Source organism: Oncorhynchus clarkii, chromosome 4 (assembly GCF_045791955.1).
Source record: "Oncorhynchus clarkii lewisi isolate Uvic-CL-2024 chromosome 4, UVic_Ocla_1.0, whole genome shotgun sequence".
Taxonomy (NCBI): Eukaryota; Metazoa; Chordata; class Actinopteri; order Salmoniformes; family Salmonidae; genus Oncorhynchus; species Oncorhynchus clarkii.
In genome coordinates this window covers 23,016,881-23,037,323 of record NC_092150.1, presented here as the reverse complement: position 1 = coordinate 23,037,323, position 20,443 = coordinate 23,016,881, and the positions used below count along the sequence as shown (strand labels likewise).

The 20,443-nt window shown below is 41.5% G+C and overlaps 1 protein-coding gene across 3 annotated transcripts in view; it reads left to right on the top strand.

Moving 5' to 3' along the window:
- Positions 1–1,993, top strand: part of LOC139406612 (cytosolic carboxypeptidase 6-like) — a 465,185-nt gene extending 463,192 nt beyond the window's left edge. For all 3 annotated transcript variants that reach the window (XM_071149384.1, XM_071149383.1, XM_071149385.1), the window contains 2 exons: positions 1,645–1,747; positions 1,846–1,993. In XM_071149384.1, the coding sequence (XP_071005485.1) occupies positions 1,645–1,747; positions 1,846–1,951 (209 nt within the window). In that variant the 3' untranslated portion in view covers positions 1,952–1,993. The remainder of the gene's footprint in view (positions 1–1,644; positions 1,748–1,845) is intronic.
- The last annotated feature ends 18,450 nt before the right edge of the window (positions 1,994–20,443 follow it).

The window sequence follows — 20,443 nt, the reverse complement described above, 5'->3', positions numbered from 1 at the left end:
TCATGCTTTCACTGAAGATATCAACTATCTTAGTAGGGTATATGTAAAATGATTAAGGGAATACCAGATACATGCACAAATGTTCCTATAATATAGGTAAAGTTTAAAACATCCTCACACTTCTTTTAAACGTATCAGATTACTCAAACTCCTTTCTAAAAGTGAGAAGAAAAATTACAATAAAAAAGCTTATTCAGATTCAGAAGAGTTCTATGCCGAACCGTTCTTACCTTCCAAAGAATCCTTCTTGCCTTCCAAACAATCACCAAAGAACCCTTTCTTCCAATAAACGGTTCTTAGGGTGAAAATGGTTCTTGGTAGAACCCTATCCCTCTGCAAAGAACCCTTTTGGAACCTAAAATGGTGTGTGTGTGTGTGTGTGTGTGTGTGTGTGTGTGTGTGTGTGTGTGTGTGTGTGTGTGTGTGTGTGTGTGTGTGTGTGTGTGTGTGTGTGTGTGTGTGTGTGTGTGTGTGTGTGTGTGTGTGTGTGTGTGTGTGTGTGTGTGTGTGTGTGTGTGTGTGTGTGTGTGTGTGCGTGCGCATGTATTCACTTACAAGAAAGGCATGGACCTCCACCCAGACACTCCATTCAGCCCAAGGATGGATTTTTTTTATGAGTTAACTGCTTTGTGTAATAGAATTGCACCTATAGGGCCTACGATTTATGTTTAATGGGTAAATTCTGACCGTTGACAGAAATTGAAAAAAAGACAAACGACTGAATCACTTTCTTTCTTTCTTTTTTCACGGGCACTTGTTTCAATCACAGAGGTGTGACAGACAAGTCAAATCTGAACATCAACAAGGAAATGACAACAAGAGGTGAACGATTATGTCTCTGTGACATTTCATCATTTGTCTGTCTGGTAAAGAACACATTCGTAATAACAAAGCACCTGAACTGGGGAACCTCCGTGTTCATCTCTGATAGTCTATGGATTTATTGTAGTGTTTTCATGAGCTCTGGCCCTATGAATTATAACTGTACATGAGGAAATGTTTCTCTTATTGTTTTACGTATTGGCATAATATTGTTTATGTGTGTACGGCTGATTCATCCAGATTGACCACAGTGCTTGTTTACTGTTTTTTACATTTTTCCTTAATCTAAATCATCTTGTTAATATTTGTGTTTGCTGTCTAATCCAGCCCAGCGTCATGGCAACTGCACGCAGAATGGCCACACAGTTGTATGATGGAGTGTCTCAAGTTATTGATGTCCTCCATAATGTGGTTGGCGATGACGGCTAGACTTATTAATTTAAATAAAGCCTAGGTGGTAAGTAATTGCCGCTATGTGATTCCCCCTTCGTGTTTTTGGCTGACCAGACTGAAATGCATTTGATTTACCCTCACTTAGTGTGGAACACAGTGTGTTGTATACTGGTCATTTATGTACCACATCTCTCTACTGGTTATTGCTTAGTTATTTACTGCAAATGGTTCTATTCGTTCTGTGAGGGAGAAACTAGGGCTTTGTTTTTTTTTATTATTCGTAGAGTGTCGGAGGCAGGATTTAGAGGCTTTGTAACTCCAGTAAAGGCCTCCCAGCCGGGGAGAAATGGCCTTAGTGTTGACTAAACTAAAGGCCAACAGCGCCATATGTTCATGTTATAGAAAATAACCTTAACACGGTCCCCTCAGACATGAATCTGGGAAGAAATGTTGCCCGCACATTCCTCGACTACTACAGGCACAACAACTTCATCGATGACAACAAACCACAAACCCCAAATCACATCAACAGGTAATGTTTTTAATGACACATTTCTATAACTTGTCAGTTTACATCCTTTTTGTTTATCTTGATAATATTCACTAATGTTTGTGTTTTTGTGTCCTCAGTACAGAGGTATTGTCCCAGGGTCGACAGGGGAATGGAATTGGGAACGAGAAGACCTTGGGGGGTGAGAGAGGAGCAGAGAGGAAGAACCTGGGACTTAAAGATTAGACTACTAGGCACCAGGCAGTGCCACAACATACTGGAAACACCAGTCCAGTCTGACTACTCTATAGGGGCTCTGGACTCACAGGCCTATACTACATCCACACAGCCCTCATGAAAAGTAGATGCACCAGCCTGAGATAAAGGACTTTTTACCCATGGGGCTTCATTAGAGCAAGTTTCTCTGACGTTGTATGAAATGTATGGGTACGATCAAGCTGACACATATACAGCTCATGCTCCATTTGAGGACTTCATATGTCATTCTTATATATTACCACAATGTGATTTTTCCATTTTAGGTGTTGCTTTTTATTCAAATGCATTTATGTACTGTATGTCATTGTAAATAAGTGCATGTGTTTTCTCTTGTATGTAACTTATTGTGTGTTTAAGAAAGCCAAGGGTTCTGAACACTTTTGCGACTCAATTTTTATAGCCTACAGTTTACTCGTCGTTAGTCAGCAACTCTACTAACTTTTTGGGTGTGTGCCAGCTCATGCTTTCACTGAAGATATCAACTATCTTAGTAGGGTATATGTAAAATGATTAAGGGAATACCAGACACATGCACAAATATTCCTATAATATGGGTAAAGTTTTAAACATTTTAGGTGTTGCTTTTTACTCAAATGCATTTATGTACTGTATGTCATTGTAAATAAGTGCATGTGTTTTCTCTTGTATGTAACTTATTGTGTGTTTATCTTGCCTCTCTCTATCATACATTATTTGGAATGGGAGGGGTAACCTATTTTTGTTTAGTCACTACCTTATCAGTATCTAAGTATTGTGTTGATAAAAACTATAAAATATATCACACATTTGTAAGTTTGTGAAATGAATGTTCAGTCAGTCTTATTGTATTAGTTTATGATTAAAAGAAACAGACTCGGGTTCAATTTGATTTAAACTGAAGTCATTTCATGGATAATACAATTAAATGAATGCATTTTAAATCCTTATAGAAAATGGTGATCATCTCAAGTATGAATTTAATGTGTCAAATTCACTGATACCCATTCACTTCCCTTTCTTACTGCAATGTAAACATCTATTTAACCTATCTGTTCAGAGCACTGAGTGCTTTTTCACTGTATTTTGTAAAACACCATCCATGGGATTTGCTCAATTCAAAGGCATAAGTAGGAGAGCGAGAGATAATGATATATTGGTCAAGTGAAGCATGAAGAACAACATGTATTTTTTCAGACCAGTCATTTGGAAGAAGTGAGGCAATCACTCAGCATAACAGCATAAACAAATTACTTTTACATGGTTGACGAGAAGATGGAGAGGCTGAATGAGAATGACGAAAGACATTTGTCTTTTGATGCTTTTACTGTCAGACTTTGCCCTGGCCAACAATGTAGCGTATGTTAGCACATCGTTCTCTCTTTCTCTCTTTCTCTCTTTCTCTCTCTCTCTCTCTCTCACACACACACACACACACACACACACACACACACACACACACACACACACACACACACACACACACACACACACACACACACACACACACACACACACACACACACACACACACACACACACACACACACACACACACACAGGAAAATGCTTAATTCTATTCAAAGAGCATACTCCCCACTGTGCTGCTATCATTTTAAGCTTTATCTAGATTCTAGAGACATTATTCTCTGTTGCTTGCTCCACTAGACTGGGCACATTCCTTTCTAAGTATTTGTAAACAGCTATGCATGCATAATTGTTAATACATTTTCTCTTCAATAGTCAAAACAATTCTATTTAATATTAGCCTTCCTTACATTTGTAATGATATCGTTAGCCTCTTACCAAATCCCAGAGGCTCTTGTTTATCTAAGAAGATGGTTAATTGCACATCAAACAATACGTCTGTTCGAAGCCCTGCTTTGGTAAGTCCTGTATAAAAAAAGGCACAAAACCAGGAGAGGTTGGTGTGTATAACTAATCATCAAAGGGTGATCATAAATGTAAGACTAAAGTGGGGTCAAGGAATGGAGGTTTCCTTTTCAAAATAACTCTGAATACTTCTGTCCAAGAAAAAAATAAAAATAATAATAATAATATACATGCGTGATACATGCGTGATGAGATATAAAATCCTCTTATTTTATCGCTTTGCAGGCCTGGGTCTATTGTTTGTCAGGACATCGTAAATTAGAAAATTCTGTTGATTCTCAATCTGCCCAATAAATGGTTTTATACTTTTGTTGCATCCACCGAGCACAGTCTATAGAATGCAGATTTGATTGAATTCCAGTTTTCTTTTCCCTCAAGAGTCACATGACCACCAAGATCACTGCTTCCTGTTAGTGTTTGGCAGATATGACAACGATGTTTGAAAATGGGTGGGTTGACACCTCAAAAAAAAGCTTTCCTCCTCCAAAATGTCTCAGAAAGCCCTGAAATGCACGGTGCAAATGGAAATCCAAGCTGTAGGTAGTTTTAAGTTTCACGTTTTAATGCCACATGCACAAGTACAGTGAAATGCCTTTCTTGTTAGCTCTAAACCCAACAATGCAGTCATCAATAACAATGTAATACTACAAATAACACAAGGTAAAATGAAAACACAAGAGAAATAAAAATAAGAACACAAGAAAATAAGTAAGCATACTATATAAGTACAACCTGATATGTTATTTATTCTCAATAAGATTTTACTTCATCCATAATGCCAATAATAACCCACTCAATAATATTTGACACTCAGCTACCTAGTTAACGTTAGCTAGCAAACATTAGTTTGCTATCTATCTTCCAATCATCAATATACACTATTACGCACACTAGTAAAGCCTAATACGTATGCAGCCAACTACTCCCACTGTGAACAGAAGTAAACTCCCAAGCAAAATAGCTAGCTTGCCAGCCCATTGGGAATGTTTCTTGGACTGTAAAAAAAAAAATTGGGGGACAAAGCCATTGATGACATCACCCCATTTTTTCCTATGAGAATGCTCAGTGACACATTTGAAGATCAGGACGTGTAATTTCAGCATGTCACCATCTTGCTACATGGAGGAGTTTTTGAAGACATCCTGTGCGCAGTTTGAAATACTCTAGGAAGTGACTTTGCAGGCTAGCTCAGTGCTGCCCCCTCTCATTGAGTATATCAAATTGAAGGCTGAATAAGGTACTGCAGGCTTCCTTTAGCAACTAAATTATCCTTTTAACTTTGTCAGTGTGTGATTTTAAAGTAATCGGTTCAAGGAAGAATATCTTGTGAACTATAAGCAATTATTGGTACCATGATTGCGTTCATTATTTTTTTTATATCCACAAATGCTGACCATGAAGATTTCCCATTCACTGTAATGGGGGATCCTGTTTTCTGGAAACAATGTCTGCAGTACCGCAGTTCTCTTCTGGCTTGTCTCTAACTAGCTAATACACATTCATTGAGCAAAGCCTATGAAGAAAATGAATGGCGTTTCTGGTGGGGTTTTGGATAAACCCTGAAAATAAGGTCTGTGGTAAACACAGGCTTAGGAGATCTTATACATTTTGTTCTATGAGATAATCTTCATCCGCTAACATCACTTTTTGTGAATTTTGAAGAGTTTATGCAATAATAAAAAACATAGAAATTAAATAATTCATAAAGGTCATGTGATCTGACTGCTATTATGTAAAAGGTCTCCGAAGACGTAAAAGGTCTCCTATTCTTTCCCCATTCATTTTTCCCATAGGGATGGCTGAATGAACCAGAGGTAACTTCTTTCTGGCTTTTAGAACTACAAGCTTGCAAGCTCCGTAACTCCTCCCATGCAACTTATTGCACAAAGCAAGGAATAGCTATGTAGCTAACATTAGCCTTGTAACGTTAGCTATCTACAGTTGATTTTGTTTGATTACAGATTACTTGTCCAGGTTGTATTACCCAATCAGGAAGACATATGCCTCAGTGTCTGCATCATGGGGCAGTTCAAGAAATCAAATCAAATCAAATCAAATCAAATTTTATTTGTCACATGTTAATGCGAGTGGTTCCGACAATGCAGTAATAACAAGTAATCTAACTAACAATTCCAAAACTACTGTCTTGTACACAGTGCAGTTATGTACAAATGAGATGAGTATGTAAACAAAGTGGCATAGTATAGTATAAAGTGGCTAGTGATACATGTATTACATAAGGATACCGTCGATGATATAGAGTACAAGAGTGTGTTGGCAGCAGCCACTCAGTGTTAGTGGTGGCTGTTTAACAGTCTGATGGCCTTGAGATAGAAGCTGTTTTTCAGTCTCTCGGTCCCAGCTTTGATGCACCTGTACTGACCTCGCCTTCTGGATGATAGCGGGGTGAACAGGCAGTGGCTCGGGTGGTTGATGTCCTTGATGATCTGCCTCCTGTATTTCCTCGCTGCTGCGCCTTCTTCACGATGCTGTCTTCTGTGATGTGTATGCCGAGGAACTTAATTCCATCCACAATCATCTCCTTAGTTTTGTTGAGAAGATGGTCTTTGTGATGAACAGCATTCTCACATAGTGATGGGTTAGGGCAGTGTGCAGTGTGGTTGAGATTGCATCGTCTGTGGACCTATTTGGGCGGTAAAATTGGAGTGGGTCTAGGGTGTCAGAAGGATAGAAACCGTGCTCTTCACCCCGACCCACAACGTTGCTTAGAGGAAGACGAAACAACCCCATTGTCATCCTCAAATTGACTTTCATATGTTCTTTATCTCTCTCTGAAGATGTTCACAGGAGCTGCTGACCCAGTTCCCATTGCAGACCTAGAAGGTAGTGGTATCTTTTGCATCATTTCTCATTTTGAGCCGTTTTGGGATATCACTCCATAATATTAAACATTGTATGCCTCTGTGTTATTATTCCCTTAGCTGACACAACGTCCTTTGAACTGGTTCAGCTTGGCCCCGACACCGACCTGAGTTAAGTGCTGTAAATGGAACATTACATAGCCGTGGGAAGTAGGGGTGCTGAGGGCACTAAAGCATCCTCTGAAAAATCTGAATTAAATTGAGTTTTTAATCAAATAAATTAACTAAAGATTTTTTTCCCAAAGTAATGTACTGGGACTTTACTAGTCCTATATTAGCAGACCGATATCGCTGTCTGTAGCGCGGGCCCAAAAATAAATTCAGCCCTAAAAGTACTTCATTTTTTTCTGATAGAAATAACAGCATTCTCCATGCACTGGAATATACAACTTGATAAGAGTGACTGATAAGAGCTAGGTAAATTAGTAATCTGTTTGGATAAGGGAATTGAAAATATAAATGACACTTGTTTTAGATCTATTTTACCGTATAATCGCTGACAAATGTGAAACCAGTCATATGGCAGCAAACTGAAGTATATCAACTTTCCCACAGTAAATGTTATTAAATTCTGTGCCAATATGCCGAATTTGAATTGTACTTAATTATACAGCCTTTAAACATGCAGGGATGAGCAGTCTTGAATGTGTTAATTATAGACTACCCCGACTTTATCTGTTTCCTATTTCTATCATGTTAAATATTAGCCACTATCAGTATCGACCTACAGTAGGCATAATAACAACACATACTCAACTGCCAATTTACTGTTAGTTCTCTTCAGTTGGTATGGCCTGCCCTACACTATCATTCTATTAATTACATAGTTTTGTCAACCTTCACTTGCTTCCTCTGCAAATGCCATTACTGCCATGTGGTTGTTGCTGGGGAACATTAGTAATAATTGATAATATAAAAAAAAGACATGTAGACTAATTAAATCGTTATGGAGCAAAGAGCAGACCAAAACGTAAAAATATGAACCCGACACATGGCGCAATACTTTCCTGTGTCATCACACAGTTCCATGGTTAGTGCAGGCAATAGAGGAGGGTACAACTTACTATTTTACACTATTCTTCCTATTAAGATTCTATGTACACTAATCTTCCAACATTACTGTTTGTTAAAAAACCTAATGTGTCACTAAAGGCTATCCAAAACTGTTTTTTTAGGATTCATACATACTTTCCTAAACCTAAAATGTGCGTAATAATCTACAAAATCTGAATATTTTGTAATCTACCACTTGGTGTTGAAACAGAGACAAATATACATATGCTTTCATTCATTGATCCCTATTTTCAAAACCGTTCTCTCGATGTATTCTAGTCTGTCGACAAAATTCTTATTAAAGGTAGACAGTAATTAAAGATAAATGTACTGAAAACCCTATTGAATAAAAACTCCACAAGAAAATCTGTTGGCCAGCCAGTGAGAGGGTGTTCAGCGGTTGATTTACATTTATTCAGCGAGCGCAAGGGAACCAAGCCTGCAAAGCCCGTTATTACATACCTTCATAAGGTAAGTCTGAATACCAACTACTGAGAAGTAGTGTGTAAATTCCAATATCGAGATCGGTCCCCTTGTGCCTCCAGGTATGACTTTCCAGACAACTTGTAAATGTCCATCAGTTCATGGTTTTTAATCATAATAGGGACATGGGGACATAATAGGGACATTTCACCATTTCTAAAAGTAACCTGTTTAGGATCCTCTCTTGGCTTTTCTCTGTTGTTAATGAGCAGTGGTGATTTTAGCATGTAAATCTTGGTGGGGCAAAAAAAAAAAAAAATGTGGGGTGCATGTATGTGTACAAACTATGGCATAAGGGGACAACAAGCTGTAACGGATGTCGTCAGAAGGATGAGACCAAGGCGCAGCGTTCTTTGAGTTCCACATAATATTAATTAAAGAAGTGAAACTTTAGACAAAACACAAAGAAATAGAAAACATAGAAACTTGAACATAGAATGCCCACCCAAATCACACCCTGACCAAACCAAAATAGAGACATAAAAAGATCTAAGGTCAGGGCGTGACACAAGCCCATAAGAGGCAATCAGTAATTTTGATTAAGACATTAATGAGCGAGCTAGGACAGATGTAGTCAATATAACTATTTGTTCAGCACTTTCAGAATGTACAGCGACCGAAATCAGAACATGGGCCGTTCTTACAGTGTTCTCCCCGTACACCAAGTCAGAACAGTAGGATAAATAAATGGGGCATATAATCAGACAATGAAAGCTCTTACAATATTTGATGATTACATTTCTCAAAAACAGGTTATATGCTACATGTGCACCATCAAGTCAGAACAGTAGGTGAAATGAAGAGGTGAAAATAGAAAATAGAAATAAAATATAATGGTGAGGCACATGGGCTACTAACAGCTTACTACACAACTTACACTTAGTATTACTTTCTTAGCTACAGTATACATATCTCCCTGGCATATTACATAATTTATGCAGCAGCATACAAGACATGTTTGGACTCACCTTGTTGTGCTGTGCTCACTTGAACAGAAAGGTGGATTGGCGGGCCATTGTGGGCAAATTTTGGCATCTAACTTTGTCAATAAAGTCTGGCATTCTCTGGATTTATGGTGCTTTCAAGACAACTGGGAATTCACAAAAAAAGTTTGAATCATGATGATGTCAGTAATCTTCAGGTCGTAGCTCTAGAAAGAGGCCCGAGTTCCTGATTTACAAATACGAGTTGGATGAAAGTTTAAAACGTATTTTCCCAGTCATAGCCTGTTTTTCCCGAGTTCCCAGTTGTCTTGAACTCACTAAAGTCCGATTTTGCAGTTCCGAGTTAACAGTTGTTTTGATCACGGCACAAATTATGCTTCATTGACAACATGGCCAATGTTGAATGTTTCTCATTTTAAACCTGGAAAAGAGATCCTTAATCTTATATTTGGGACCACACAGCCACTCCACTGAATAGCAGGCTAATGATTGCTTTGCAATGCTTGCAGTTAGCCACTTAGCCACTGATTCCTTCCAAACCACTCATTGTTGAATTTGCGATTTCCAACTTGTTGTGTAATGTCCAAATGCAGATGAGCAACGATACGTTTAATTTACAATTTCTCTTATTTCTCATTATTTAATCTTTTCTTGGCTCCTGAGTGGTGCAGTGGTCTAAGGCACTGCATCTCAGTGCAAGAGGCGTCTCTACAGTCCCTGGTTCGAATCCAGGCTGTATTCCATCCGGCCGTGATTGGGAGTCCCATAGGGCGGCGCACAATTGGCCCAGCATCGTCCTGATTTGGCCGGGGTAGGCCTTCATTGTAGATAATAATTTGTTCTTACCTGACTTGCCTGGTTAAATAAAAAATGTATATAAAAAGGATTTGCCAGTAGATTATAAACTTGATTCATGATGATGACTGCTAGCTAAGATTTGACGTTATATCTACTATAGATATAATGTGATTTGACAACATTTTGGGGCGGCAGGTGGTTAGAGCATTGGACCAAGAGGTTGGAAGTTCAAATCACTGAGCCGACAAGGTAAAAATCTGTTATTCTGCCCCTGAACAAGGCAGTTAACTCACTGTTCCAACAAGGCAGTTAACTCACTGTTCCTAGGCCATCATTGAAAATAAGAAATTGTTCTTAATTGACTTTCCTAGTCAAATTAAATAAATGTTTTATCTATGACCTTGAGCCATCTTGGATGGGCACTTCTAATGTAACTCTATGGCAGCACCCAAGGGGATAGAATTTTAGAGCTCTACCCTTAGACTTGGCGGTGATGTAGTGTCCCCATGAGTGACACAACACTGAGCCAATCACAACGCTCCATACTTTCTGCTGCCTTGCCCCATCACAACACGCCTGCATTTTGGAGCTGCCTTACTCAAGAAAACAAAAAAGAGGCCACGTTTGTATGCAGCTTTATTAACTCAATAACATATATTTTTTTACATGTTTACATGTTTACAAACTGATATGTGACACGTATTAATGCCAAAATAACATGCAAAACAGGGAAGCCCAAGAAACAAAAATTATGGGGACATTTTATTTTTTTGCTAAAAATGTGGATGCTCTGCCCCACCTGCCCTGAATGACAGGTCACCAATGTTAATGAGCATAGCTATACATAGAAAAGCATTAAGATTGTGTGTTTGCACATTTATATTTCAAGCAGTGTGTTATCTGAAGTCACCTTTCTGGTTTGGTTTTCATCACCTTGTTAAAGGCTTTTGTTTTCTATTGTCCCCTCAGGGAATCTCTCCCAAAGTGGAGTTTGCAAGTACATCCGTCCTTAAGGAATGTGATGGGATAGATAGCCAGCCTCAACCTGCCTCCGTTGTGTGTGTCCTCTCCTCTCTGTCCTCATCACAACTAGTGTTCCTTATTCAAAAATAATTTTGTTCAGCTGTGAGACATTTGAATGACACCTAGACAGCCCAGACAGTGATCCAAATGTATTTTAGGTTTTATAGCGTGTCTTATACAATATTTCCCAATATCTTTGCTTGTGTTCTTTTGAATTGATGCTCCCGTTTCACTATAGGGTTACTTAATGGTGGGAGCACATTACATATATTTTGTATAGTCAGTTTATGTTTGCAGCCTGTATTTAAGAGACAATGCCCGAGAAGCCGGTGTTTGGAGGACATATTGGCACCGGTGTTGTTAGACGAAGTCGAAGTCCTCCAAACACCGGCTTCGAGGGTATTATCACTTTTATACAACGGGTTACCAACATATCCCAAAAAATGAAAGACATATTTTCATTATTTTGATTAATTTATTCATACTATTTCATCCTTCCACAAGATATAGTCCTGAAACAAATCTAGGGTTGCTACCCAAGCCGGCCAGTCGTTTGATCTATTGGTTCGGTTGCCAGAGACGTGACCAGTTGTTTAGTCTTTTTGATCTGTATCTATGGGCGCCACCCAGTCATTCGTTCTAAATGTTCCATTGCCATACTGGCTGGCAACATTCTTATCCCTTGCTTGCTAGCTAGCCAACTACAGCTAACTTACAGTCACGTCAAACAGTGCAGAGACAATAACAGCAGTAACAGCGTTTGTTTAAGCTGTTTTCTAGTGACATTTATTTGGATACATCCATAACAATGAGCTTAGGAGGCACGATTTCGCATGGCATAGAAAATGTGCTCTCTTGTTAGGACACTGTTGTTCAGAGGAGCTAGCCAACAACACAGCTAACACAATAACATCAAACTGAAGCTGGAAAAGCAGCAAACTAGCTACACTTCGTTTAGTTTTACCTTCTTTCAATTTACATTTCTTTTTGTATATCCATAAAAATTATGCCAGCTGATTAATGATTTCGACTGGCTGAGAAACACTGCCTGCCTCTCTCTCTCTCGTTCACTACTATGGGACAGATGGAGATCGAATTTGAATATTGAAACAATGTTGCAAATGTCGAAGAGATAGTAATGTTTATACACCGGGCTCGTTATCCTGTTGGAAGATTAACCTTTTTTCCAGTCTGGGGTTCTGGGCGCTCTGGAGCAGATTTTCATCAAATATCTCTCTATACTTTTCTCCGTTCATCTTTGCCTCGATCCTGATTAGTCTCCCAGTCCTTGCCGCTGAGAAACATCCCCACATCATGCTGCTATCCCGCTTCACTGTAAGGATGGTGCCAGGTTTCCTCCAGATGTGACCCTTGGCATTCAGGCCAAAGAGTTCAATCTTGGTTTCATCAGACCACAGAATCTTGTTTCTCATGGTCTGAGAGTCCTTTAGGTGCCTTTTGGCAAACTCCAAGCGGGCTGTCATGTGCCGTTTATTGAAGAGTGGCTTCTTTCTGGCCACTCTACCATAAAGGCCTGATTGGTGGAGTGCTGCAGAGATGGTTGTCCTTATGGAAGGTTATCCCATCTCCAAAGAGGAACTCTTTGAGTGACCATCGGGTTCTTGGTTACCTCCCTGACCAAGGCCCTTCTCCCTTGATTGCTCAGTTTGGCCATGAGGCCAGCTCTAGGAAGAGTCTTGGTGGTTCCAAACTTATTCCATTTAGGAATGATGGTGGCCACTATGTTCTTGGGGACCTTCAATGCTGCAGAATTGTTTTGATACCCTTCCCCAGATCTGTGCCTATACACAATCCTGTCTCGGAGCTATACGGACAATTCCTTCGACATCATTTGCTCTGACATGCACTGTCAACTGTGGGACCTTATATAAACAGCCTTTCCAAATCATGTCCAATTAATTGAATCTACCACAGGTGGACTCCAATCAAGTTGTAGAAATATCTCAAGGATGATCCATGGAAACAGGATGAATACTTATGTAAATAAGGTATTTCAGTTTTTTATTCATTTGCAAAAATATCTAAAAACTTGTTTTCACTTTTCATTTTGGGGTATTGTGTGTAGATTGATGAGGGAAAAAAATATTTAATCAATTTCAGAATAAGGCTGTAACGTAACAAAATGTGGAAAAGGTCAAGGGGTCTGAATACTTTCCGAGTGCACTGTATATTATCCATGTCCTTGTTAAGCCAGGCCAAGCCAGACCTCAGAGAAACATAGGATATTACAGTACTTCAGGTCCCCTTAACAGGATAGTTTCAAACAGAACTCGTCCAGTTTGTTCTCCAGAGACACTCAAGACATAATATTTAAATTGATTTACTTGTTATCATTCCTATCACAGTTTTTCCTTCTTGATCATATTCGGAGTTGAAAAATACAAAAACAGGCCGATATAATGCTAGCATGCCAACATTGGTACCCTCAATAGTTAAAATGCACTGACATTAATTACATTGATTTCCTTTCTGTTCAAAATGAGGCAGAGGTTGATCCTGCCACAGATAAGAGCCCAGTGACCACCGTAGTTAGACATTGAAGAATTATTTCTGGACTTCGACAGAATGGCATTGTCTATCAGTCCAGTCGCATTCCATCATATACCTCTTTTGTTGCCATGGCTACTGACATCCCAGAAGTTTAGCAGCACATTTAACGGTATCCTCTCGTTGTGAATGTAATTATATAGAAGCAGATCAGTGGAATTGATATCCAGGTCTGGTTCCTGGTGTCTTTATGTGCTTTGTTTAGAGGAACAGGCAGTCAATCAGAGTTCATATCCCCTGTTCTCATGTGGCTTCTCACCGTGTCCTTTGGATTTGAAGGGCAACTTGCATAACATGTCCATTTACTTATCAAACCGAAAATGTTTAGCTCCTTTCAGGATTTATGTTTTATAACGGTTTCTATCAATTTTGCCAGTGTAATCCGCTCTCTGATGGCAATGCTTTAAAGGGTAGGCCTATATGACAGACAGGCAGCAGGACAGTGAGAACAGGGTAGTCATCCATTTTCCCTGAGAATTTCGAAGCCCCTGCAGTCAGTCCAAAAAATTATTTGTTATTGTTCCAAACCTCACAGTCCTTTCAAAAAAGTATTTGTTATTGTTCCAAACCTCACAGTCCTTTCAAAAAAGTATTCTTTATCATCAGTGTTGTGAAATGTAGGCCCATTCTCCAGGTGTTGTTACCAGAGCCATTTATTTTAAAGGGAATTATTGACAAAATGGTAAGTTTTTTTCCACGTGACCCCCAAGGAGATGTGGATCAGAGAAAGTTATAGGGAGAAGAATCACTGCTGCTGCCTTTAGCCTTTCTTCTTACAATGGATACTCAGGATTCTCATTACCATGACAGGTTGAGGAAAGCACCGAGGCTCCTCTTTTCAACTTTTATAGCAACCCTTTCAAAATGTCCTGACCTGTGATGGAGAATTTAGTCATTATCTTCTCCCTCTCTTATTTCTAGTCTCTCAGACAGCTGTGTTGTCCATTTCCACTGTTGTCACTTCTATTTTGTCTGTGTTTGTGTGCATGTCCCTCTTTGTAAAGTCTCATGGTGTGGACTTGACGTGGTCTTTTTTTAATGGGTTTTCTCGACATGATTTGCATACATTTGGACGGGTATCGTTTCTCGTTTAATAAGCTACTTGTGGTTCAGGCTTTGTTGTTTCAAGGACACCCTGCTTTATCACCCGTTACCAATACCACCAGGCCCACTAATCACATCAGACAAGCACAACTCATGGTGCAAAATGGCCCCTTTGTGTTCACTGCAAAAAAAGAGGAAGAGTGGAAAAGAATAGGGGAAAAACTACTTAGTTTAATTTCATTAAATCGGTCCGCTCCAAATGGCAATCTCAATTAGGATTTATTTATTCAATTTCCTAAAAATGAGTTTATATGCCAGGATGTCCCAATTAGCATTTAAATTATCTTTATTCTACAACCCATGTAATGCTATTATCATATTAGTCTGAAGCTGGCCATCAAATGCAATTAACATTTTTTTTAAACTTATTTTTCTGGGCATCGCCCGCAGGAACTAAGATATTGCTTCTCAGAATTATGTCAGTGACCACTAGAATTATTGAAGTCATTTAGCAACAAAGGTGATATCCAAGTACAGAAGTGTAACATTTTACGCTGCATGGTTTTAATGAAGGAAATCACATATTTGTAGTGGAGCAATTTTGTTCATAGCCAGCTTAGTTATTTCCTGATAAACCAACACAGACGTCTATATAACTGCTTAGATATGTGGCTTGTGCTTTGAATCAACATAAGCTCCTATGTTTATTCAAAATGAAAAAATCAACAACATTGAAATATCAGAAAGTAGCTTAGTTGTGGAATTGCAGTGTATAGTAGCAGCTGTGGCACTATAATTTTTTTGCACTCCCGACCTGTTTCCTCTCTCTGCAGCCTTGCTGTAATCCCTCCCCAGCCAAACAGTCCCCAACCAGACAAAGACTGCTGTAATCCCTCCCCAGCCAAACAGTCCCCAACCAGACAAAGACTGCTGTAGTCCCTCCCCAGCCAAACAGTCCCCAGCCAGATAAAGACTGCTGTAATCCCTCCCCAGCCAAACAGTCCCCAACCAGACAAAGACTGCTGTAGTCCCTCCCCAGCCAAACAGTCCCCAGCCAGACAAAGACTGCTGTAGTCCCTCCCCAGCCAAACAGTCCCCAACCAGACAAAGACTGCTGTAGTCCCTCCCCAGCCAAACAGTCCCCAACCAGACAAAGACTGCTGTAGTCCCTCCCCAGCCAAACAGTCCCCAGCCAGACAAAGACCAGACCAAGGGGCTGCGGGGAGCCCTGGACGGATGCTGAATGGGAAGAAGCTGCCTATGAATGGTCCATCCAGTGGATATGAGCAGTCCAATTTGGCCTCCCAGACCCATGCTCCCTCTCCCTACAACCACCGCACAGCTGTCTGAAGTCAGGCAGCGACTCAGCCACCTCCATCTAGGGCACTACAGGTTCAAGAAGGAAACAGAGCCACAGATCCCATTTGTGGTTGGTGTTTTTCTTGCTGCCTGAAAAACAGTTCGTCTGACTGTGTTTGTTGGGCTAGGCTACATCTAGAATATTCCTTAGTATTGCCATGGCAGCAGGTAGCTTCGTGGTCAGAGCATTGGGACAGAATGGTTGCTGGTTCGAATACCCAAACAGACAAGGTAAAAACATCTGTTGATGTGCCCTTGAGTAAGGCACTTAACCCTGATTTCCCCAAGGTGCGCCACACTACTATGGCTGACCCTGTAAAACAATGCATTTCACAATACAATATATATGTTTCTTCCACCAGCACTTCTTTCACTCTCTCTCTTTAAGCCTCTTTATATGCATTGTCAGTATAATAGTTTGCCCTTGTTTACCACAAACATTGTAAATGTATCATGATTGAAGGATTTGCATGTCTTAGATAGGGTACTGCTATGATCAAGCTCAATAAATCCCAAGCCCCTGGGAGTGTATTGAGAACAACTGGAAGGCCTTTCACTGGCTCCTCATGTTTCTGTTTGATTGTTAATTTAAAGAACATCCAGTCCTTAGATGTAAATGTCAAAGCTGTAATGTCATTAAAGTAAAGATTGGAATTAAGCCGTGATATCAGTGCGGCATCTTATGGAATACAGCGTTTAAAACGGAAGCATTTTACAGAAGACATCCCGGGTCTACAATTAACCTTGGTAATTAAGTGTCAAACCATGATTAACAAATAGTTACCTATTGAAGTAGCCTTGCATTGAATGCATTATCAATTCGTGTTTAAAGCCTGCTCGCAGTTGTTTATGTAGAAGCAAATAGCAAATTTCTTAAGTGAGGGTGACAATATTCATGTTTAATTGAAGTACCTTTTGGTTGAACCTTTTTATCTAATTGGTTGAACCTTTTTATCTAATTGGTTGAACCTTTTTATCTAATTGGTTGAACCTTTTTATCTAATTGGTTTATGCTTTTTATCTAATTGTTTAAGCTTCTAATCTCTTTGGTTTAACCTTGTTATCTCGTTGGTTTAACCTTTTTATCTCGTTGGTTTAACCTTTTTTATAGTCTTTATATGAAGGGATAAACTCTTGAATATAAAATATATATAGCAGAAGAAATTAGGCCTATGTGTGTCGTTACATGTTGCCTAGCCCCTCTACTACTCTTATAATGACTGACTTCAGCTGATTGTGTCACGTTCTGACCTTAGTTCTTTTGTTATGTCTTTGTTTTAGTATGGTCAGGGCGTGAGTTGGCTGGGTTGTCTATGTTCCCTTTTCTATGTTTTGGGATTTCTGTGTTTGGCCTGGTATGGTTCTCAATCAGAGGCAGCTGTCAATCGTTGTCCCTGATTGAGAACCATACTTAGGTAGCCTGGTTTCACTTTTGAGTTGTGGGTGATTATTTTCTGTTCTGTGTTTTGTTTCACCGTTTAGGACTGTTCGTTTTGTCGTTTTATTGTTTTGTTCAGTGTTCAGTATTTCTTATTAAAACAAGATGAACACTTATCACGCTGCACCTTGGTCCTCCTCTCTTTCTCCCAACAACGAACGTTACAGAATCACCCACCATCAAAGGACCAAGCAGCGTGGTAATGGGCATCAGCAGCGATCTTCAGACTCCTGGACATGGGAGGAGATCCTGGATGGCAAGGGACCCTGGGTACAGCCGGGAGAGTATCGCCGCCCCAAGGCAGAGATGGAGGCAGCGAAAGCCGAGAGGCGGTGTTATGAGGAGGCAGCACGGCAGCACAGTTGGAAGCCCGAGAGGCAGCCCCAAAAATGTCTTGGGGGGGGCACACGGGGAGTGTGGCTAAGTCAGATAGGAGACCTGAGCCAACTCCCCGTGCTTACCGTGGAGAGACGGGGACCGGGCAAGCACCGTGTTATGCCGTGAGGCGCACGGTGTCCCCGGTGCGCAGGCATAGCCCGGTGCGGTACATAGTAGCGCCTCGTATCTGGTCTCCAGTGCGTCTCCTCGGGCCGGGGTACATGGCACCAGCCCTACGCATGGTGTCCCCGGTTCGCCAGCACAGCCCAGTGTGGGCTATTCCACCTCGCCGCACTAGCCTGGCTACGAGGAGCATTCAGCCAGGTAGGGTTGGGCAGGCTCGGTGCTCGAGACCTCCAGTGCGCCTTCACGGTCCAGTCTATCCGGTACCACCTCCAAACCACCAGCCCTCCGGTGGCAGCCCCCCGCACCAGGCTGTCTCTCCCTCTCCTCCCTACAGGTGCTCCCGCCTGTCCAGTGCTGCCAGAGTCTTCCTCCTGCCCAGCGCTGCCAGAGTCTCCCGTCTGTCCTCAGCTGCCAGAGTCTCCCGTCTGTCCTCAGCTGCCAGAGTCTCCCGTCTGTCCTGAGCTGCCAGAGTCTCCCGTCTGTCCTGAGCTGCCAGAGTCTCCCGTCTGTCCTGAGCTGCCAGAGTCTCCCGTCTGTCCTCAGCTGCCAGAGTCTCCCGTCTGTCCTGAGCTGCCAGAGTCGCCCGTCTGTCCTGAGCTGCCAGAGCCGCCAGTCTGTCCTGAGCTGCCAGAGCCGCCAGTCTGTCCTGAGCTGCCAGAGCCGCCCGTCTGTCCTGAGCTGCCAGAGTCTCCCGTCTGTCCTGAGCTGCCAGAGTCTCCCGTCTGTCCTGAGCTGCCAGAGCCGCCCGTCTGTCCTGAGCTGCCAGAGCCGCCCGTCTGTCCTGAGCTGCCACAGCCACCCGTCAGCCAGGAGCTGCCAGAGCCTGTCTGGTGCTGCCGGAATCTCCCGCCCGTCAGGTGCTGCCGGAATCTCCCGTCCATTCGGGACTCGTGGCTTGGGTCCCCAGTCCGAGGTCGGCGGCGAGGGTCACCGCTCTGAAGAGGCCACGGAGGCGGTTAAAGAGGCAGAGAAAGACTGTGGTGGAGTGGGGTCCACGTCCCGCGCCAGAGCCGCCACCGCGGACAGACACCCACCCAGACCCTCCCCTATAGGTTCAGGTTTTGGGGGGGGGGGGGGGGGGGGGTACTGTCACGTTCTGACCTTAGTTCTTTTGTTATGTCTTTGTTTTAGTATGGTCAGGGCGTGAGTTGGGTGGGTTGTCTATGTTCCTTTTTCTATGTTTTGGGATTTCTGTGTTTGGTCTGGTGTTTGGTCTTGTTTTATATTTTATCTGCTACAGGTCTCAAAGTACTCTGAGTGCCTCCATGATTGAGACTCCATCTCCCATCCACCAAAAGAAGCCTTCCCCACAGCAGGTCCACCAGCTTTGCTGCAGACGGGAGGTGAGATTATATGTAGTAATATCTGTGTAGGTGGATTTAAACACGTTCTATTTTCTGAAATACTTGACTAACTTACAGGTTACCGCTTTTGCACTGTATGGTACAGTACTGTCATTCTTATTTTTCTCTCCATAGATTCCTCCCTCCGTGTCATCATGATTTTTCAACATGGATCTTTACTGTCATTCAATCAATTACAAGTAAGATATGGATTATCCAAGGCTGATTTCTTAAGTTCTTATAACTCAGAAATCATATTCAATCACTTCAACAGAATCTGGATGAACCTAAGGCATTTAGCATAGACAAAATACTGAAAGAAGCTGCTGCGCCAAATAAGTTAATTGCCAAGTTATATAAAGGGTTGATTGAAACTCTACTTGATGGTTCAGAACCTATAAGGAAAAAATGGGGAACAGATCTAAAGGAAGAAAATGAAGAGAACCATTGGTCACAGATATGATCTTGGACTTCAGGAAACAGCAGAGGGAGCACCCCCAGATCCACATCGATGGGACACCAGTGGAGAAGGTGGAAAGTTTTAAGTTCCTCGGCATACATACTGTATCACCGACAAACTGAAATGGTCCACGCACACAAACAGTGTGGTGAAGAAGGTGCAACAGCACATTCAATTGTGCTGACCATAGGGCTTCTGGTCTCTCTCAAGGTAGGGACTGGCTGTCTGTCTGAAATCCCTAGGGAAGTCTTCTAGACAGGACTGTTCCAGAAACCTTGTCAGGGTGGCCTGGTCAACCCTGGCTGCCTAGCCCTCTGCCCCAGTATTTGGCCAGAGGAGTCTACTGCTCAGTCCCCTGCTCAGTCGCTCCTCCCTCAGAAAGGTAACAACACACACACCCGTACTGGAACACATTTCAAAATTCACATATTTTTCAGTCCTGGCCTCCTGTGGGTTTTCTGCTATGTTAGTTTCCCACACAGCCGTCCCCCTGAGATAAAGTCTGATAATAAGGAGCATAATTAAAGTCCCTGCTAATGACTTGGTGTTTTGGCCCTAAGCAGTTTGTGCAGATGTTCACCAATGACAAGGTCTAAAGTTGTGTGTCATTAGTTAGTTTGAAAACTGTTTTTCTTCCAGTTGAGTAAAAAGGGGAAGAAAAAAGCTTGGGGTATAATTTGCCTAGACTTCG